The following is a 22035-nucleotide window of genomic DNA, read 5'->3' as shown; positions in this document are numbered from 1 at the left end:
AAGCAACCAGAGAGAAAAGACAGATCACCTATACAGAAAGGGCTATTAATAAACTTGTCAGAACAAAAGAAGTCAATCAATGGGACAATATGTGCAAAAGGCTAAGAAAAATTAACATTCAGTCTAGAACTGGGGGGACTTCCCGGTGGCGCAGGGGTTAAGAACCCGCCTGCCAATGCAGGGGACACGGGTTCAAGCCCTGGTCTGGGAAGATTTCACATGCCGCGGAGCAACTAAGCCCGTGCGCCACAACTACTAAGCCTGCGCTCTAGAGCCCGTGAGCCACAGCTACTGAGCCCGTGTGCCACAACTACTGAAGCCCACGTGCCACAACTACTGAAGCCCACGTGCCACAACTTCTGAAGCCCACATGCCTAGAGCCCATGCTCTGCAACAAAGAGAAGCCACTGCACTGAGAGGCCCACGCACCGCAACGAAGAGTAGCCTCCGCTCGCTGCAACTAGAGAAAGCCCAGGCACAGCAACAAAGACCTAACACAGCCAAAAAAAAATCTAGAATTGGGTGCTGAGTCCAAGTATCTTTCAAGAGCAAAGCTCTAAATAAAAACATTTTCAGATAATCAAAACCTGAACGTTTATCATCAAAAGACTTTCACTAAAGAAACTTCTAGGATAGCCTCATCCACCAGAGGGCAGACAGTAGAAGCAAGAAGAACTACAATTCTGCAGCCTATGGGAGGAAAACCACATTCACAGAAATATAGACAAAATGAAAAGGCAGAGGACTTTGCACCAGATGAAGGAACAAGATAAAACCCCAGAAAAACAACTAAATGAAGTGGAGATAGGCAACCTTCCAGAAAAAGAATTCAGAATAATGATAGTGAAGATGATCCAGGACCTCGGCAAAAGAATGGAGGCAAATATCGAGAAGATGAAAGAAATGTAACAAAGACCTAGAAGAATTAAAGAACAAACTCCTAGAAGAATTAAAGAACAAACAAACAGAGATGAACAATACAATAACTGAAATGAAAAATACACTAGAAGGAATCAATAGCAGAATAACTGAGGCAGAAGAACGGATAAGTGACCTGGAAGACAGAATGGTGGAATTCACTGCCACAGAACAGAATAAAGAAAAAAGAATGAAAAGAAATGAAGACAGCCTAAGAGACTTCTGGGACAACATGAAATGCAACAACATTCGCATTATAGGGGTCCCAGAAAGACAAGAGAGAGAGAAAGGACCCAAGAAAATATTTGAAGAGATTATAGTCAAAAACTTGGGAAAGGAAATAGCCACCCAAGTCCAGGAAGCGCAGAGAGTCCCAGGCAGATTAAACCCAAGAAGAAACATGCCGAGACACATAGTAATCAAACTGACAAAAATTAAAGACAAAGAAAAATTATTGAAAGCAGCAAGGGAAAAATGAAAAATAACATACAAGGGAACTCCCATAAGGTTAACAGCTGATTTCTCAGCAGAAACTCTACAAGCCAGAAGGGAGTGGCATGATATATTTAAAGTGATGAAAGGGAAGAACCTACAACCAAGATTACTCTACCCGGCAAGGAACTCATTCACATTCGATGGAGAAGTCAAAAGCTTTACAGACAAGCAAAAGCTAAGAGAATTCAGCACCACCAAACCAGCTCTGTAACAAATGCTAAAGGAACTTCTCTAAGTGGGAAACACAAGAGAAGAAAAGGACCTACAAAAACAAACCCGTAACAATTAAGAAAATGGTAATAGGAACATACATATCGATAATTACCTTAAACGTGAATGGATTAAATGCTCCAACCAAAAGACACAGGCTGCTGAATAGATACAAAAACAAGACCCTTATATATGCTGTCTACAAGAGGCCCACATTTCAGGCCTAGGGACACATACAGACTGAAAGTGAGGGGATGGAAAAAGATATTCCATGCAAATGGAAATCAGAAGAAAGCTGGAGTAACAATACTTATATCAGATAAAATAGACTTTAAAATAAAGAATGTTACAAGAGACAAGGAAGGACACTACATAATGATCAAGGGATCAATCCAAGAAGAAGATATAACAATTATAAATATATATGCACCCAACATAGGAGCACCTCAATACATAAGGCAACTGCTAACAGCTATAAAAGAGGAAATCAACAGTAACACAGTAATAGTGCGGGACTTTAACAGCTCACTTACACCAATGGATAGATCATCCAGACAGAAAATTAATAAGGAAATACAAGCTTTAAATGACACAATAGACCAGATAGATTTAATTGATATTTATAGGACATTCCATCCAAAAACAGCAGATTACACTTTCTTCTCAAGTGCACATGGAACATTCTCCAGGATAGATCACATCTTGGGTCACAAATCAAGCTTCAGTAAATTTAAGAAAATTCAAATCATATCAAGCATCTTTTCTAACCACAACACTATGAGATTAGAAATGAATTACAGGGAAAAAAACGTAAAAAGGACAAACACATGGAGGCTAAACAATACGTTACTAAATAACCAAGAGATCACTGAAGAAATCAAAGAGGAAATCAAAAAATACCTAGAGACAAATGACAATGAAAACACGACGACCCAAAACCTTTGGGATGCAGCAAAAGCGGTTCTAAGAGGGAAGTTTATAGCTATACAAGCCTACCTAAAGAAACAAGAAAAATCTCAAGTAAACAATCTAACCTTACACCTAAAGAAACTAGAGAAAGAAGAACAAACAAAACCCAAAGTTAGCAGAAGGAAAGAAATCATAAAGATCAGAGCAGAAATAAATGAAATAGAAACAAAGAAAACAATAGCAAAGATCAATAAAACTAAAAGTTGGTTCTTTGAGAAGATAAACAAAATTGATAAGCCATTAGCCAGACTCATCAAGAAAAAGAGGGAGAGGACTCAAATCAATAAAATCAGAAATGAAAAAGGAGACGTTACAACAGACACCACAGAAATACAAAGCATCCTAAGAGACTACTACAAGAAACTTTATGCCAATAAAATGGACAACCTGGAAGAAATGGACAAATTCTTAGAAAGGTATAACCTTCCCAGACTGAATCAGGAAGAAACAGAAAATATGAACAGACCAATCACAAGTAATGAAATTGAAACTGTGATTAAAAATCTTCCAACAAACAAAAGTCCAGGACCAGATGGCTTCACAGGTGAATTCTATCAAACATTTAGAGAAGAGCTAACACCCATCCTTCTCAAACTCTTCCAAAAATTTGCAGAGGAAGGAACACTCCCAAACTCATTCTATGAGGCCACCATCACCCTGATACCAAAACCAGACAAAGACACTACAAAAAAAGAAAATTACAGACCAATATCACTGATGAATAGAGATGCAAAAATCCTCAACAAAATACTAGCAAACAGAATCCAGCAACACATTAAAAGGATCATACACCACGATCAAGTGGGATTTATCCCAGGGATGCAAGGATTCTTCAATATACGCAAATCAATCAATGTGATACACCATATTAACAAATTGAAGAATAAAAACCATATGATCATCTCAATAGATGCAGAAAAAGCTTTGACAAAATTCAACACCCATTTCTGATAAAAACTCTCCAGAAAGTGGGCATAGAGGGAACCTACCTCAACATAATAAAGGCCATATATGACAAACCCACAGCAAACATCATTCTCAATGGTGAAAAACTGAAAGCATTTCCTCTAAGATCAGGAACGAGACAAGGATGTCCACTCTCACCACTATTATTCAACATAGTTCTGGAAGTCCTAGCCACGGCAATCAGAGAAGAAAAAGAAATAAAAGGAATACAAATTGGAAAAGAAGAAGTAAAACTGTCACTGTTTGCGGATGACATGATACTATACATAGAGAATCCTAAAACTGCCACCAGAAAACTGCTAGAGCTAATTAATGAATATGGTAAAGTTGCAGGATACAAAATTAATGCACAGAAATCTCTTGCATTCCTATACACTAATGATGAAAAATCTGAAAGAGAAATTATGGAAACACTCCCATTTACCATTGCAACAAAAAGAATAAAATACCTAGGAATAAACCTACCTAGGGAGACGAAAGACCTGTATGCAGAAAACTATAAGACACTGATGAAAGAAATTAAAGATGATACCAACAGATGGAGAGATATACCATGTTCTTGGATTGGAAGAATCAACATTGTGAAAATGAGTATACTACCCAAAGCAATCTACAGATTCAATGCAATCCCTATCAAATTACCAATGGCATTTTTTACGGAGCTAGAACAAATCATCTTAAAATTTGTATGGAGACACAAAAGACCCCGAATAGCCAAAGCAGTCTTGAGGGAAAAAAATGGAGCTGGAGGAATCAGACTCCCTGACTTCAGACTATACTACAAAGCTACAGTAATCAAGACAGTATGGTACTGGCACAAAAACAGAAACATAGATCAATGGAACAAGATAGAAAGCCCAGAGATTAACCCACGCACCTATGGTCAACTAATCTATGACAAAGGAGGCAAAGATATACAATGGAGAAAAGACAGTCTCTTCAATAAGTGGTGCTGGGAAAACTGGACAGCTACATGTAAAAGAATGAAATTAGAATACTCCCTAACACCATACACAAAAATAAACTCAAAATGGATTAGAGACCTAAATATAAGACTGGACACTATAAAACTCTTAGAGGAAAACATAGGAAGAACACTCTTTGACATAAATCACAGCAAGATCTTTTTTGATCCACCTCCTAGAGTAATGGAAATAAAAACAAAAATAAACAAATGGGACCTAACGAAACTTCAAAGCTTTTGCACAGCAAAGGAAACCATAAACAAGACGAAAAGACAACCCTCAGAATGGGAGAAAATATTTGCAAATGAATCAACGGACAAAGGATTAATCTCCAAAATATATAAACAGCTCATTCAGCTCAATATCAAAGAAACAAACACCCCAATCCAAAAATGGGCAGAAGACCTAAATAGACATTTCTCCAAAGAAGACATACAGATGGCCACGAAGCACATGAAAAGATGCTCAACATCACTAATTATTAGAGAAATGCAACTCAAAACTACAATGAGGTATCACCTCACTCCTGTTAGAATGGGCATCATCAGAAAATCTACAAACAACAAATGCTGGAGAGGGTGTGGAGAAAAGGGAACCCTCTTGCACTGTTGGTGGGAATGTAAATTGATACAGCCACTATGGAGAACAGTACGGAGGTTCCTTAAAAAACTAAAAATAGAATTACCATATGACCCAGCAATCCCACTACTGGGCATATACCCAGAGAAAACCGTAATTCAAAAAGACACATGCACCCGAATGTTCATTGCAGCACTATTTACAATAGCCAGGTCATGGAAGCAACCTAAATGCCCATCAACAGACGAATGGATAAAGAAGATGTGGTACATATATACAATGGAATATTACTCAGCCATAAAAAGGAACGAAATTGAGTCATTTGTTGAGACGTGGATGGATCTAGAGACTGTCATACAGAGTGAAGTAAGTCAGAAAGAGAAAAACAAATATCGTATATTAATGCATGTATGTGGAACCTAGAAAAATGGTACAGATGAGCCAGTTTGCAGGGCAGAAGTTGAGACACAAATGTAGAGAATGGTCATATGGACACCAAGGGGGGAAGACTGCGGTGAGGTGGGGATGGTGGTGTGCTGAATTGGGCAATTGGGATTGACATGTATACACTGATGTGTGTAAAACTGATGCCTAATAAGAACCTGCAGTATAAAAAAACAAACAAAACAACTAATACTAAACTTTCATTGGGTTATTTGTATGGAAATATGTTAATATAAATGTTTCAGACATTACATGAAATTTCTAAAAATCTTATATTTGTATTTGTATGGAAATATGTATGGAAATATGTTAATATAAATGTTTCAGACATTACATGAAATTTCTAAAAATCTTATATGTTCTGGTATAATGTTATAAGTAATAATCCTAGTTATTACTTTAAAATGTATATCTCAGAAATAACTAATTTTCTTGTCAACTGCATTATTATGAACTTTCATCAAATCTTTAACCGTGGTCATTTTTAAGTGTTTTGTCATTTACAGACAGTTCTGGGTGTACTCTGATGATTTTGCAAATATGTTCCTATAAAAGGGTTTCATCTTCAAGAAATTCATGGAAAAGACTCTGACAAGTACAGGTTTCTGGTAACTGACTGTACTGCTGAACTGAATGAATAAGCATTTTCAGAACTCTAATGAAAAACTGATGAACTCATAAAAGTGCTAACAAAAGATCAAGATGAAAAAAAAAATTAATTACATGGGACTGAGTGAACTGATGAGGATGAGTATAATTTTTGTGACTTTCTGTCTGAATTAAAAAAAAAAAAAATCCCACAAGGACTCAGAGGCAAAGAATATACAAATCAATTTTCACTGCAAAGTAAAGGAGCTGTTACAGTGGAGGATTACTGGACTGAATGTCAATATTATGACATAGTATGAGTGTGTTTCATGTTTGGTAATTGCAATCATTGTTGCTTTTGTTGTGGTCATCCATGTACAATGCTTGGTGTCAGTCTATTTATGTCTTGTAAAAATAAAATACAGTGTGTGTGTGTGTGAAAAAAAGAAAATCTACAAACAACAAATGCTGGAGAGGGTTTAGAGAAAAGGGAACCCCCTTGCACTGTTGGTGGGAATGTAAATTGATACAGCCACTATGGAGAACACTATGGAGGTTCCTTAAAAAACTAAAAACAGAATTACCATATGACCCAGCAATCCCACTACTGGGCATACACCCAGAGAAAACCATAATTCAAAAAGACACATGCACCCCAGTGTTCACTGCAGCACTATTTACAATAGCCAGGTCATGGAAGCAACCTAAACGCCCATCGACAGACGAACGGATAAAGAAGATGTGGTATATATAAAGAATGGAATATTACTCAGCCATAAAAAGGAACGAAACTGGGTCATTTGTAGAGACGTGGATGGATCTAGAGACTGTCATACAGCGTGAAGTAAGTCAGAAAGAGAAAAACAAATATCGTATATTAACGCATATATGTGGAACCTAGAAAAATGGCACAGATGAACTGGTTTGCAGGGCAGAAATAGAGACACAGATGTAGAGAACAAATGTATGGACACCAAGGGGGGAAAGTGGCGGGGGGGGTGGGTTGGTGGTGGGATGAATTGGGAGATTGGGATTGACATGTATACAATAAGATGTATAAAATAGATAACTAATAAGAACCTGCTGTATAAAAAATAAAATAAAATTCAAAAATTCAAAAAAAACCCCCAGAAACTTCTAAATGATATTCTTCAAGAAGAGGAAGAAAAATAACTCCAGAGGGAAGATCAGCAATGCAAAAGGAAAAGGTGAACAGAGAAACTGGCACTATGATGGTAAATCTATACAAATTCTGTCTGTATAAAATAATAATGTCTAACTTTGGGGATAACAGAAGGGAACCAAAATACTAGACAACAATGGCAAAGGGGAGGTAATCACATTTAAAGTCTTTTATGGTCCTTGTATTGTTTGCAGTGCAGGGGGGGTTAGATGCTGATTAACTTTAGACCTTGTTAATTTAAATACATGGTGAACTTCTAAGGGTAACTGCTATAGAAATAGGATGTGTAACCTTCAAACCAAAAAAGTGAAAAAAAGAGTATTTAGAAAAGGACAACCCCCCGACCCCTCACAAAAACTCAACCTTAATCAGTCTAAAATGAGGCAAAAAAGGAGAAAAAAAGAGATATAGAAAGAACAAAAAGGAAGTATCAAGTGCTCTACCCACACCCACACCAGTCATCCTAGCCTACCATAGGGGCCTCTTTTCTCTGTTTGCATAGGCTCCTCCCAGATTTTGGAATATTACTTGTGTGTGTGATGTTGTCGTGGGATAGGAGAGAGGGTCTGATCAGCAGTCTTAAAAAAATGGAACTCTGAATGGCTTGTAACAGAGAATCAGCACACAAGGAGGTGATACGGAACTACTCCTCCTATTGGGGATCTTCCAGCCTAAGGGGACTCCATGTTATGACTTGGTGAATTCCCACTATAATAGAGACCCATACTCCAAGGGTCTAATATAATGTCAGGAATCTGAACAAGGATGGCTCTGGGGCCTGGTCCACTGTGGGAAGGAGTCTAAGCGTCACCTGCCAACTCTATTAAAGAGATTACGGGTGGTGGGCAGAGAAACCAAGCACACTTCAGAGCCTACTCAGGGTTCTAATTAATCAGCTCAACACTATGTCTGAGGTGCCCTGTGTCAACATACCCTGATAGAGGACATGGTGACTCTCTCAGGTGCCTCAATGTTGTACCACACACACAAGTTGTTTCGGTTCTGAGCTACCAGCACATCACTTCCTGGGACCCACTGCACGTAGGAGCAGAAGCTGAGGATCATTGTCTTAGAGCAGCTCTCAATGTCGTACAGGTGCAACTGAAGGAGGAAGAAGCAGATAGCACAAGTAAAAGGAGATAAGGGTGTCTTCTCATCTTGACAATTTTCCTAATGGTGAAACGTGGTGAGCTAACCCACCAGTCAGGTACATGCTGAATTTCAAAGCTTACTGATCTTCAACCATAAACCCTTCAAGCTTATGCTGAGTTGGCATATTCTGACTCTGGCCAAATAAGAGATGATCAAAAGAGCAAAGATCTACACCCTAGGAATTTAAGTTAGGTGAAGGTCAGACTTTTTTTTGGCTGCGCTGCAAGGCAGGTGGGATCTTAGTTCCTGACCAGGGATTGAACCTGCACCCCCTGCAGTGGAAGTGCGGAGTCTTAACCAGTGGACCACCAGGGAAGTCCCAGACTTTCATTCTTAGAATAACTCTGGGCCAGAGTTACCAGCCTGGATTACAAAAGTAAGGGCACCAGATGAATTAAATGGTCTGGAAATTTGTGATGGCTTTCACATCACAATGAAAATGAAACAAAAAATCACCAGAGAGTCCCTTTTGCCCCTGAGGTTGAACTCTTTGGTGATACCATATTGAGATCAGAATCAATAAGGGGCTAGGGGGAGACTGTCCTCAAGCCAGCTTCAGTGCCGTCAGATAAGTGTCGCTGAAGAGCACTGGAGCAGTAGGTGTGGGCTAAGGTCAGCTAGGCGTGAGGAAGAGGAATGCAGGGGTAAGGATGTTTCATGAGGGCACAGATTTGTGAATAGTAAGAGAGACATCAACTCCCAAATTCCTCTCTTGACTTTGGTGCCATCATGACACAATCTCCTGAAGGGTAAAATGGGATGGGTGGTGATAGCAGATACAAAGAATGTTGATTCTTCTGTGCCTTTTGCTATGCTAATGGCATAGCCCCAAGAAATGATGTCCTATCTTGCCTCCCACAGTCCCTGCTGGCAGCTAGTACCACATCCTTTATGGACCAGTCTATGGCTAAGGCCTTAGTAACCCTCCTCACACGAAGTTTCCGGTCCCTGAAGAGAAGTTTGTGCCCAGTCTCATTAAGTTCCAGCCAATCCACACGGCTCTCATGGCTGATGGTGCCAATGTTGTAGCCACCAATCAGGTCCACTAGAGAGTAAAGGAAACAGGGTTAATCACATACAAGGCATGAGGTGGCCTGTGAAAGTCTGGCTTTAACAATGTTGCATTAGTCTAGAGAATGTCACTCAGGAATGTAAATGGGCGGTACAACATAATTTTGCTAAGATCCTTAAGATGCTGTATTTCTTCTAAAATTGTAGAGGTTTTGTTTAACCCTGCAGTTATTAACTCAAAAGATCCAGACTCATCAAGAAATGTGATTCCTCTCTGGGACTCTCAGAGTTGTCTCAGAGCAGGTCAGAACTATGGAGCAACTGGCTTCTGTTCTCATGATGAACCACAATTAGAGCAAACACACCAGTGAGAGAAAGCTGATGAACGAAATGACCCTGGTGATCATACGTGCTCCAAGGAGGTACCTGCATATTTGAGTGGCAGTGATACAAGAACACTTAGGGACAAAGAGTGGTGAAGGCACACAGACAAAATAGGAGGAACCTCTAACTAAAGTTAGGCTGGTCAGTGCAGAGGATGAATATTAGTTTGGTCTGAATTTCGTAGGCAATATAAGAAACAGTCATGTTTAGAACAGACCACTCAGGGTTGGCTAGGGTGCTTTCAGGGAGTCTCTTGAACAAAGCCCATTCACAGGTCTTATTGATATACATTATCAACAAGCAATGTGCCTGCTTTTGTTACCTATGCTTAAGCTAAAGACCAAATGCCAGCGGATGTCCACTACTGGGAAGACCAACTTAAAAATGAATTTTCCTTTAATTAAAAAGCAAAATGATAAATCCATGTTTTAATGCCCCGATTATAAGTACAACCATAGAATGCTAGAGCTGTGGGGACCCTATTTCTGCGAGCACCCTGAAATTACATACAAAATTATGCATGTAGATATTTTTCTGGGAAAGGATCTATGCTTTTAATTAGATACTCAAAGGGGTTGATGACCCAAAATGGTTAAGAGAAGAACTCTGTCAATGTACATTGAAGATAAGACCTACAGAGTGAGGTGACTTGTCCAAAATCTCACAGCTCATTACTGCTGAGAGAACTTAGGCCACTGGAACTTAGAACTTAGGCCACTGGACTGTATTATTATTTCTATTACAGATACTTACATTTCTGAGCTCAGCAACTTCAGGTGAAATAGAAAATTCATGAAATATAAAAATATCTTAAGAACAGACCCATATGTATATGGAAACTTGATTTATGAGAGATGACATTACATACTAGTGAGTGAAGAATGGACTTTCGAACAATGGTTAAACATATGGAAAAAAAATAAAATTAGATTCCTACCCACATTATGCACAAAAATAAATTCCAGGTAAAAAGCAAAATTTTAAATGCCAAAATACAGGAGGGAGTAGGGAGGGATTTCTTAAATAAGACCTCAAAAACCACAAACTATTTATTAAAAAGTGATATACAACACTGTAAATTGAACTATACTTCAGTAAAAAAAAAGTGATAAAACGGACTACATTAAACTTAAAAATGTCTAAATACTAAGAAGTGCTGAAAAGGAGAGAAAAGACAAGCCACAGGCTGAGACAATAGCTGCAATGCAAATAACCATCAAAGCCTGTACACACACACACAGAACTCCTTCACGTAAATAAAGAAAAGACAACCTAATTTTAAAAATAGGCAACGGATATGAACTGGCAATTCACAGAAGAAATCCAAATGGCCAATAAACAAATGAACAAAAAAATTAAAACAATGAAATATATTTCCATATACAACAGATTGAGCCAAATAATGAAGTCCGGCAACTTCAAGCATTGGAGAGGAAGTGGAACTGTAACTGGGGTGGGAGTGTAAATTGGTACAACCTCTTCAGAGAGCAATTTGGAAATATTCAGTGAAACTGAAGATGTACCTCTTTTACGATTCAGCAATTCCATGCTGGGTATAAACCTTAGAGAACTGAAATACTGTAACAGTGAAAAACCAACAAATGTCCATCAATAGAGAAGAGAGAAAAGATCCAAGGTAAAAATAATGAAATGTAAGGATTTGACAGAACTGGGTATGGGTACACAAGTAATAATAATATTATTATTATGAATAGCTAACATTTATTAAGCACTTATTATATACTAGGCACTAGTCTAAGTGCTTTTCATATGAAGTAGGTCCTATTTTTATCCCCATTTTGTAGATGAGGAAATTGAGATACAGAAAGGTGAAGTAATTTACCTATGATTACACAGGTAGTAAGTAGAGAAGTGGGGAGGTTTGACTCCAGAGCCCTGTTCTTATTACCTACACTACCTGGATAAGTTATTCTCTAAACTTTTTAGAGAATACCATGCTATTCTTTATACTTTTTTCCTATGCTTAAAACATTTCATGATAAAAAATTAACTATTAATATATACAATACGATTTATAAATCTGAACATTTGTGAAATGCACATAAAGTTTGTCATCACTACTTATTAACGACAAACTAAACAGAAAGTAAGGCCCCTTCCAGTTCTAAGAATCTGTGATCCTATGAAGTCTAAACAGGAAAATTCTTAAATTTGCTAATGGTTCTTTTCTACAATTCACAATTTTCCAGCCCTGAGATATATGCCTAGAGAACATGAATAATTATATGGGCAGGCCTATACATACCAATGCATCTGTATCTAGACTTCCAGATATAGACATACACATATGGATTTAAACATTTCACATATCCACTGTAAGAATGAGGTCACACATTTACCTGATGCCTCTCAGATTCCTGGATTCTCCTCTGCACACAATCCTGTGACAGGGAAGTGCTTTACAAACATCTATTTTGTTATTACAATTATGAGAGAGTCTTACTCACCTACAGCAATAGTCTTAACATCAACAAGATAAGCCAATTTCTTATTATCCTCCATTCCTCGCTGGCGCCTCTCATTAATACGGACACTGAAACATGAAGGGTCAGGTGAGGCAAAATGGGTTTAGGTAGCTGGGATGTTTAATAAGAGCTCTGAAATACCATATGGGATGAAGATTTTAGATTAACCTGAGGATATAGGAGTTAGAAGTCAAAAGGAATTCTTTTGGGTTTCAAAAATTTAGAGAACCTTGTGGGGTTACCTGATGAGATGGGGGTTCATGAATTCAGTACGTACAGAACCCAGGGTATCATTACTCCCATATTCCACCAGCGTTAGCTCTCCGGCATTGAAGATCATGCATACCTGGGGATGAATGGAATTGTTATACAGTGGAAAGATTACATGAAGAAAGAGAAAATCAGTCGAGGGAGGTGTACCATGAGTTCAAAGTGACACCCACCTTTCTGTTTATTCTGTTCCTCTGCCTATTTCACCCTCCCTCTTTATCTGCTGTTTCCTCAACCCCTTGCCACTTGCCATCCTGCTACACGGAAGCTAGAAGGAGGCTTATCAGGACAGTGATGGTGAATCAAACTCTACTCACATTTTCATTTTCAAAGAAATACTTCTCATTGCCACCAGATCCCTGCCAAGCTACCTGTTAAGGGGGGAAAAGACATAGGGAACAATGTGGATAACTATCCAAGATGATGCTGAAAGAACAACAGGGTGGGATGCAGAGAGATCGAATTGGGGGACGCTTTGACATTGCACAAAAGAGAGGCTATGTCAGATTTTGCCCTAGTCCCTAAGCTTCTGGGAGATGGTGTAAAAACAGTCCAACAACGGTGATTCATATTCCGGGATTCTAAGCCTCCTGGGTCTCATTCCCTGAAGCCACGTTCCCCAACACCAGAATGTCAGAGCTTCCCATGGAGATCTTCCCCCAGCGACCCTGGCTTGCCTGAGTAGCACCTCAGGACGCCCCATTCCCCACCTCTCCATTTTTGGTTCCTACCTCACTAAGGCGATTGGTGTTCAGGTCCCCCAGCAACAGTGTGTCTGACGTGTGGGCCACCAGGTAGCGTTCCTTCCCCAGGATTTTCACCTCTTCCACCTCATAGCCATAGTGTGACTTGAGTACCACTCGGGTCCCCGATGAGAGGTTCTTCACAATCACCTTGGTAGGAGACGAGTCTGAGCTCCCCAGGCTTCCCCCAGTCCGAAAGAGGGGTGAACATGCTGTGCCCTTCGCCCACCTTCACAGGGCTAAACAAAGTAACATCTTTTTTCCTTGCCTGGCCTAGGATATTCTTGGTAAAAGGGACACCTCACATTTACATAATGCTTCACTATTTATGAAATGCTTTAATATATTATCTCTTTTGATGTTTATAATACATATGATTCTGAAAGTTCCACTGGGTTAAACCAATCACTCTCCCTATGTTCCTGTAGCTCTTTGTACAAACTTTTATGATAACTTTACCACAGTGTGCTGTATTATTTTCTGATATGTCTGTCTCCTTTGCTAGAACGATCTTCTCAAATAAGGGACAATGGATTACAGATAACTATCTTTGAATTCTCAATGCTTAACGGTGCTGACACATAAAGAATGGATAAATATTTCTGGAGAAAATGGAAGACTAAAGGAATCAATGAATAATAAATGAAGGAAAGGAGGGTGGAGGTAGAGAAAAGAGAAAAGTGGGCTCAGAAACTAAGAAATGAGCTTGCAACATCATACACAGTGAGTTCAGAGGCCTTACAACAAAAGAATTCAGAATTATAATCCTATTTATCAACTTCCCCAGTTGCCATCCTATAGGCAGTGAAGTTTTAAACCAGGAAGATGTAAATGGCAATCTCTGTACCCCTTAAACCTGGTGGTTAATCCTTTTCTTACAATAAGCTGTAAGAACTACAGCAAGAAAGTTGCCAGAGAGTTGCCCTGACACATTCTATTCCTCAGAACAGCTTGGCCAGAGGTTAATTTGACTCTGTGCTGTGGCCAGACCGCAGGGAAGTACTACAAGGATGAGTGAGCCATGGCAAAATCTCAGTGTGGCAGGCTATCAGCCGCTTACCTGGCTAGGTCCCACATACGTCAACTCAAACTTATTCTTGTAAATGCTCCTTCGGAGGCAGCAGTCAAACTGTTCCACTCCACCACAGAGTGTGCCCTGGAAGGGAAAGTGACAGCATAAAGGGTTAACACACACAGTATGTAGGCATGTAGAGGGTATTTAGAGACACTCTCAAATCCTAGGTTCTAGAATCTACAGAAGAGTTGGCAGTAAAAGGGCTGGTAGTTTTTGGAAGTACCAGCAGGAAAGAGGTGGCAATTGCAGGACTCAAGAGAATCACATAGTGATGGGATGTAAGGGAGAAATTATCCCTGCCTATAAAACTCTTGTTCCATTTGGCCTCCAATAAGGTATGCATTTCTCTTTCAGAGTTTTAGGTTGTGGTCAAAAGGGAAGAGGAGATTCTCTAGTGTCAGAAGAGAGTGCTTTAGGATAAGGTGGGATTTCTCTTAATTTGAAGAAAGTCACCAAAGCAGGAAGGGGTTACTAGTCACACACCGCACAGAGTCGTGAGCCATCCCGCTTCCAGGCCAAGGCAGTGATGGTGTATAAGTTGGCAATCTCCTTGGGCTTTGCCTCTTCCCAGATGCTTCTTCGAGGGCTCCAGTTGAGTACCCGTAGTCTGAAATTAAGTACGTGGATTTTAGAAGAGTTGGAGGCTGAGAAAAACTGAAAATGGGCCTGTAACGGAAGGAAATTAGTCTTGCTACATCAGAGAACAGAGGAAATAAAAGAGAACAGACAAGTTGGGAGGTCTAGTAGGAGAGGACAAAAGGGTTCAAAGGAAGTAAATTGGGAAAATCAAGTCAAAAGTAAAATGGAGTAAGAGAGATAGGAGTGGAGAAAATAAAAATAGATTGTGGCTGGTGAGAAAAATGAGCTGTTAGCAATAGAGAAACATGGAAAAAGAAAAGAGAAATGGTAGGAGTCAGAGAAGAAAGAAAGGAAGAGACACACATGAGACTGAAGGGGACAGAAAGACAGGACTGACAAGCTGGGGTTAAAAGTGCTCCAAGGAAGAGATGGGACCCAGACTCTAGCTATTTATTCACCGTTCCATCATTCATTCATTCATTCATTCATTCATTCATTTACCAAACATTTGAGCATGTATTATATACTAGATGCTAATCTAGGCCCTGGAGACTTAAAAAAAAATGAATAATAGGCCCTCTTCTCAAGGGCTCTTCAATTTAACCAGTTAGATACAAACACCAAAGTATAATATAATGTGATAAACACTAAGCCAGTGGTCTGAAAAGGGGCAAAGGGAACACAAAGAAAGTGGAGATGAATTCTGCTGTGGAATCCCGGGGAGAGGCAGTGACACAACAAGAGCATGGTGCGTTTTGGAACTGCAGACATGCCAACGGATGGTGGGAGCAGGAAGAGGAAAGTGCATGAATTAAAACTTAAGAATCACTTGATTCTGATCCAGTCTCCCACTCTGGTTGAGAAGCAAAACTGGACTAAAGAAGAGTGTACACAGGGAAAGCAGGCAGAAGCTGCAACTGGAAAGGAGACCCACCTGTCATAACTTCCCAGCACAACAGACTGGCCCCCAGGACTTGCTGCAGCTGTGGTGAACTCCCGTTCCTGAGGGTCACGGCTATAGTCAAAAGTTTGTAGCACGTGGCCTTCCTTTCCATAGGCCACAATCCTCCGATCACAGCCTGCAGCCACAATGCTGTTGGTTGCCCAAGCCAAGGCATAGGGTGGGCATGGGTGGTTCACCAACTTCCCCTAAGACAGAAGTAGAGGGTTTCAATCACTCTGACTCTGAGGACTCCACCTCAGAAATTTCTCATTCCTAGCATCTGACACACTCACTCTGACCATCCTACTCTGCAGAAATCTTTCTCCCAACATTTTCCCACCCTAACACATCTTAATCCGAAGACTTCACAAATTATCTTTCTGTCTTACACTCACACACACATCTTTTATGACATATATACAAATACACACTTATTGATCTTGTGTTCAAGATGGAACCTCAAAATACTTGTGTCTGCAGATCTTTAATATTCACCTAATAAGGCCCCCCAAAGGAAGCTGTCCTACACATTAACCCATACCGTATAGGCCCACAGGGAGCATATGGCCCCTTTATTCCAGGAGGGATACATTTAATTATTACACAAGTAATTCTTAACGTAAATGATTCAAACAATAGAGAATTACATAGATTAAAACATGAACCTTCCTTTAATCCCCCATATTTTCCCTCTCAAGAGTAAACAACCCTTTCTTTCTATGAATTTATATACATGAATATATATTTTACATAAATGAGAATAATTTTCACTTTTCATTACTCTCGGAGTCTTTATTTCTCTTTGCCTGAAGGTCCCTTCCACATGATTCATCCTTTCCCATAAATATTAAGCTCTGGCCTCCGAAAAACAAATCCTTTCTGTGGCCACATCCAAGTGTCTCTCTGCCTGAGGTCTCATTCCTCTAGCCTCTTCTCCCAGCACCATGATCTAAATTCCTTAGATGTCCAACCTCCTCTCGGAGAGTTCTTGGGATTTCCTTCTCCCCTATTCCAGAGCATCCTTTATTCATACCTGTGACTCTCCAGAGCCTTCATCATCAAAGAAATACCTAACAATGGTGCCATCTGCATGACCAGAGAGAATTCCTTTCCCAGAGCAACTAAAAAAGGGGAAAAGGAGGAAAGGAGAGAAATACAGGAAGACATTAGAGCATCCTGTCTCACCAAGAAAGTCCCCTTTCTCTGTCAAACACTACCCTACCTGCGGTTCCTGCTACCAGCTCTCTCCATCTTTCATACTATGGTCCCCCAGTCCAGAGTCCCCTATAGCTTCTCCTACCATTTCCAAGCTTTTGGGATACCGCTCTCCCTTACTCACTTCGTTGTCAGGGACACCACGTAAGAATCTGTCCCATAGATGGTAGATGATTTATTAGTTTTGGTGTTTGCTAAACGAACCTGAAAATGGGAGAATGGACAAAAGTCTGGTTAGGCTACTTTCAATTTCACCCAGGTCCTAAGGAAAGAAAAAGAAAAAAACCGAAAACTGTCCCCTGGGTAGTCTCCCCAGTACACAACTTGACCCTAAGGGAGAAGATTAACCGTATACCTCTTTCCAGACCATTATCCCCACGCACAACCTCTCCTGTGTTTCTCTTCCCGCCTTTACCTTCCCTTCAGCCAGTCCAAAGACAATGATGTATTCTGCTGACCACTGCAGACAAGTAACAGCGCTCTGTAAGAAAGAAAGAATGAAAAGGATAAAGCTGTCTGTGTATGTCAGCACACTGATAACAACCTGAACCTGGACAGCCCACCACATGCCACCACTCCAACCCCCTGTAGGGAAGGAGAGGAGGGGACACAACTGGGCTCTAAGGAGGAAAGCGCAGGGGGATGAGCAGGCAGGCAGTACCATTCACGCAGTAGGAAAAGGCAGAGCCAGATGTTAACAAATGCAACTTCTGGTTGTATTTATAAGCGGATATACTGATACATGCTTGTTCGTCCTAATCTCCCAGGGACTGGTTTGAACTTTACCGTCTGGATGAACTTGTTACAGATGACTTTCTTGTCACCCCTGTCAAATAAAAGGAGGGAAGCATATTACAAACCACTTCCATGAATAAACTGCCACAAATGATGCTGCGGGAGGGGAGGAATTGTAGATACCTTCCCTGGCCCGCTAGTGTTTCCTACCTCTCCACAGAGGCCCTCAGAGGAGCCTGAGTAGCTTTGGAAGAATAACAAAGACAAAACATCACTCCGGGCTCCCCAGGATCTCACAGGGCTTCCTTGTTGATCTAAGACTGACTCTTCCAGGGATGGGATCATAGAACACGTGGTGCACGCAAAGGTAGGGAAGCTACAACAACAGACTCCAGAAGGCCTCTACCTTCCAAGTCCCAGCTTGGCTCCTCATCCTCTCTATTCCCCCTTCCAGTGAGGCATTTCTTCCTGCCTTTCCCTTCTTCTCTGGGACACCCCATCTCCCAATCTCTATCCTCACCAATCTTCTCCAATCTTGTAGACATAGATGATGTTGTCAGTCTGTCCTATGGCAATCTTGGTGGAATCAGGAGAAAAAGCCATGCCCTTCACCATATAGCTCTTCCTGCCATACTAAGAGTCAAAAAGAAAAAAAGGAAAGAAAAAGAAGTAATGAGTATCCTTAAAAGGGAAGAAAAGGTGGACTTCCCTGGTGGCACAGTGGTTAAGAATCCGCCTGCCAGTGCAGGCGACATGGGTTCGAGCCCTGGTCCGGGAAGCTCCCACATGCCGCAGAGCAACTAAGCCCGCGAGCTACAACTACTGAAGCCTGTGCGCCTAGAGCCCGTGCTCCACAACAAGAGAAGCCACCACAGTGAGAAGCCCACACACTGCAACAAAGAGTATCCCTCACTCGCCACAACTAGAGAAAGCCCTCACGGAGCAACGAAGACCCAAGGCAGCCACAAATAAATAAATTTTAAAAAAATAAATTTATATATAAAAAAAGAATACTATGCTCTAATCTAAAAAAAGAAAAAAAAAAAAAGAAAAGGTGCATGTGTGACTGCAGTGGGCTTGAGGGCTTTATACTGAGAAAAGGAAGGGCGGGCCATTTCCTATGCCTGTGTCTAGGAAGCAGGATAGGAAGTTTTCTAGATTTATAGGGTCCCATCAACAGATTAAGGTACACATGAATATTCCCTTCACCTTCATGTCGGCTGGTTTGGTGGAGAATTTATCTCTTCGCTCCCCATGTTCATCATACAGCAACACCACTCGGTCCACTGCGCAGACAGCAAATTTGGCATTGTTCTGGGACCATGCCATGCAGGTGACCTTTGCAGCTCCATCCTGCAGAAGGAAAGGGGCAAAAATAAACCCAGGTGCTGGTCTAGAATGCCAGAAGCATTTCTAGTTCCATTACTTCTAGTGTGACTCTGGTCAATTTTCCTTCTAGCACAGTCCTTAAAACAAAGAGATGCCCATAATCCATCCAGGTCTCCAAGGCTATAGAGCCCTGGATGGTGAGAACAAAGTGCTTCTAGAAACCCATAATGCAAATGCACTAAGAGGTGACATGGTAAATCAACTGTACCAATGTGTCCCTGCAGTGGCCTCCTTATTCCCTCATTCCCCAGGTCTGCTACTGAAATAACTGCAAAGTTTTGGTCTTTAGCCATTCATTCAATTAATGTTTTTTGAGTACCTTAATAAAAAAGGCACTTGGCCAAGTGCTAAGAGAGAGACAAGGAGCAAAACATGGTCCCTGCCCAAGGATCTAATAAGATGGTACAAAAAACGGGAAAAGTCCCATAAGAGAGGCACATATAAAGCACTGTAATAGTTTGGAAAAGCCTGAGATAATTTTCCACTTAAATGATCAACATTAAGCTTTGAAGAATGGATACAGTTAGGTAGGGAAATTACCTGAGGTAGAAGGAATGGCATGAGCAATGGCAAGTTCTGGTCAATAAATAGTAATTTAATTTAGCTGAAACTATATTGTAAATAGCAGAATAGAGGAGGTGAGGCAGGAAAAACAGACAGAGGCCAGTTCAACAAGGGTCTTTGAAGCCAGGCTGAGTTTGGGCTTATTTGGTAGGAAAGGGAGAGACAGTGAAAGTTCTGGAATGGGAAGTAAAATAATCAGAGTTGAGACAGGATAAACAATGCCACTTTGGTTTTTGTCTTTTTTTACCCTTAACAATCCACTTCACAGAAGCCCAAGTTAGAAGCGATCAACTCCCAGTGAATTATTCTTGTCATGTTTGTCCCTTCCACCACCAGCCCTGGTGGTCTGTGGTTCTGCACTAAGGATTTCCCTCCTTGAAATAAAAAATTTAATTTCTGCTCCAATTGTTTAACTGCTTGGGCTCTAGAGCCCTGGCTTAAAACATTGTTACTTTTTACTCCTAACCTACCCACTTCCAAAGTCAGAGGTAAAAAAGGCATTTTTCATCAAAATCCTCAAACTGGAGTCAGAAAATAGCCACACCACCACCTTTAGCCCCCTCCAACTCTTGACTAAATTAGGTTAGGAGGGTAGAGGGCTTGTCAATTGTTGCCAATCATCTTCCTTAATCATTTTGCCCAATCCTGGGCATTCAGCCCTTACCTGCATCGTGACATCATCTTATTTTGAAAGATTGAAGGAAGATTTCATTTCCAATTATTCCATTAGGGTAAAGGAATTTTAGAAATACAGATTCAGAGAACAGTTTACTGAGCAATGAGCACACCTCTCTTTTGTTCTAATTTCCTTCTATTCTCTTAAAGCCACACTCTCTGTGAAGCCTTCCTGATTCTCATAATCAATCAATTCTCCTTTCTCTACAATATGTACCTCACAGGACTGTAGCGAGGATTACATGAGGTAGAGAACGGAATAATAGCTAACCTTTAACAAGCGTGGACTAGGCACTTTGCTAAGTGCTTGATATGCATTATCTCATTTTATCTCATAACTAAGGTAGAAGCTATTATTATGCATCTTTTACAGATGGGGAAACTGAGGCCCAGAAAGGTTAAGTAATTTGCTCAAGTTTACAAACACAGTTTAAGTGGCAGAACCAAGATTTAAATCCACGTGTGTCTGACTCCATAATCCGCAACACTAGCTTCTTTACTTACGCTGCCCTGGTACACCTTAAACATTCAGTTATGACAGATATTCTTATTAGCTTTCTATTATTTTGTCCTTTGCATTTTGAATGTCCTTCTCTCTTGTCTATCAGTTTTCACGCTACTTTTCAGTTTACAACGTTCTCTTGTGTATACTACTTCCTTTAATTCTTCCCCCTAACCCCCTAAGGCTGCGATTATTATTACTCCCGTTTTCCAAATGTAGACGTTTGGGTGAGTGCTCAGAGAGCCTGTGTGATAAAGGCTAAAGTCAGGGGTATCCGGTCATTTATTTAAAGTAGTGGGGTGCTAGGACTTGAATTCTGGCCTCCTGACTCCGAAACCCAGCCTTTCTTCACCATGTTCTAGGGTTCCTCCCCCAGTGTCCAGCCTCTTCTGAATCTGGGATCTTCACTATCAGAACGAACGGTGTGGTCGTCTGCACTCCTTTAGGTGGGCTTACACCTAAAGCGCTTATTTGAGAGGTGGAGATTAATGTTCGTTGTTTACACGTGCGCCTCTGCCTCTAGTACGAGCCTCTTGAAGGCAAGGGCAACAACTGAGCAAGTTCTGGATCCCCTGGAGCCCCACCATGGGACCTGGTACACAACCGATTCGTTAAATGGAACGAAATGAAAGCTACGGTGCTCAGCACTCCATCTCACCTACTCAACACTCTATGGACGTAGCAGAGTCCGAATCACAACTATAGCCTTCGGTCTTCTGCACACAGTAGGCGCTCAACGTTTTTAAACTTCAGTCCCCCACTTTTCTTGGAACATTAAGGCGGGCGAGGGAGGGAAGAGGCACGCGACTCCTCACCTGGGGGCTCAGCAGGGTCCTCAGGTGCTTCAACTGCATAACGAACACCTGTCTCTCAGATGCCAACAGATAGCGGACAACTCCCGTGGTTACCTGGACAACCCGCCACGCAGCCGCAGCGGCAGCTGCTGACGCAGAAGCGACCTGAGCGCGACACGCGTCGCAAGGTCACCGCGTAGG

At 40.9% G+C, this 22035-nt stretch overlaps 1 protein-coding gene across 1 annotated transcript in view; it reads right to left on the bottom strand.

The window, feature by feature from the left end:
• Window positions 1–22035, bottom strand: part of IFT172 (intraflagellar transport 172) — a 43244-nt gene extending 21209 nt beyond the window's left edge. Inside the window, exons 1-16 of the mRNA XM_036873660.1 lie at window positions 21856–22035; window positions 19120–19263; window positions 18431–18543; window positions 17962–18001; window positions 17591–17656; window positions 17300–17379; window positions 16994–17081; window positions 15952–16166; window positions 14922–15045; window positions 14424–14519; window positions 13352–13513; window positions 12938–12991; window positions 12593–12696; window positions 12333–12418; window positions 9402–9514; window positions 8251–8418 (exon numbers count right to left, since the gene is read on the bottom strand). Of these exons, the coding sequence (XP_036729555.1) occupies window positions 8251–8418; window positions 9402–9514; window positions 12333–12418; window positions 12593–12696; window positions 12938–12991; window positions 13352–13513; window positions 14424–14519; window positions 14922–15045; window positions 15952–16166; window positions 16994–17081; window positions 17300–17379; window positions 17591–17656; window positions 17962–18001; window positions 18431–18543; window positions 19120–19263; window positions 21856–21894 (1692 nt within the window). The 5' untranslated portion in view covers window positions 21895–22035. The remainder of the gene's footprint in view (window positions 1–8250; window positions 8419–9401; window positions 9515–12332; window positions 12419–12592; window positions 12697–12937; window positions 12992–13351; window positions 13514–14423; window positions 14520–14921; window positions 15046–15951; window positions 16167–16993; window positions 17082–17299; window positions 17380–17590; window positions 17657–17961; window positions 18002–18430; window positions 18544–19119; window positions 19264–21855) is intronic.

This window comes from Balaenoptera musculus, chromosome 13 (assembly GCF_009873245.2).
Source record: "Balaenoptera musculus isolate JJ_BM4_2016_0621 chromosome 13, mBalMus1.pri.v3, whole genome shotgun sequence".
NCBI lineage: Eukaryota > Metazoa > Chordata > Mammalia > Artiodactyla > Balaenopteridae > Balaenoptera > Balaenoptera musculus.
The sequence above is the reverse complement of the archived record's forward strand: the minus strand, read 5'-3'. Positions and strand labels throughout refer to the sequence as shown.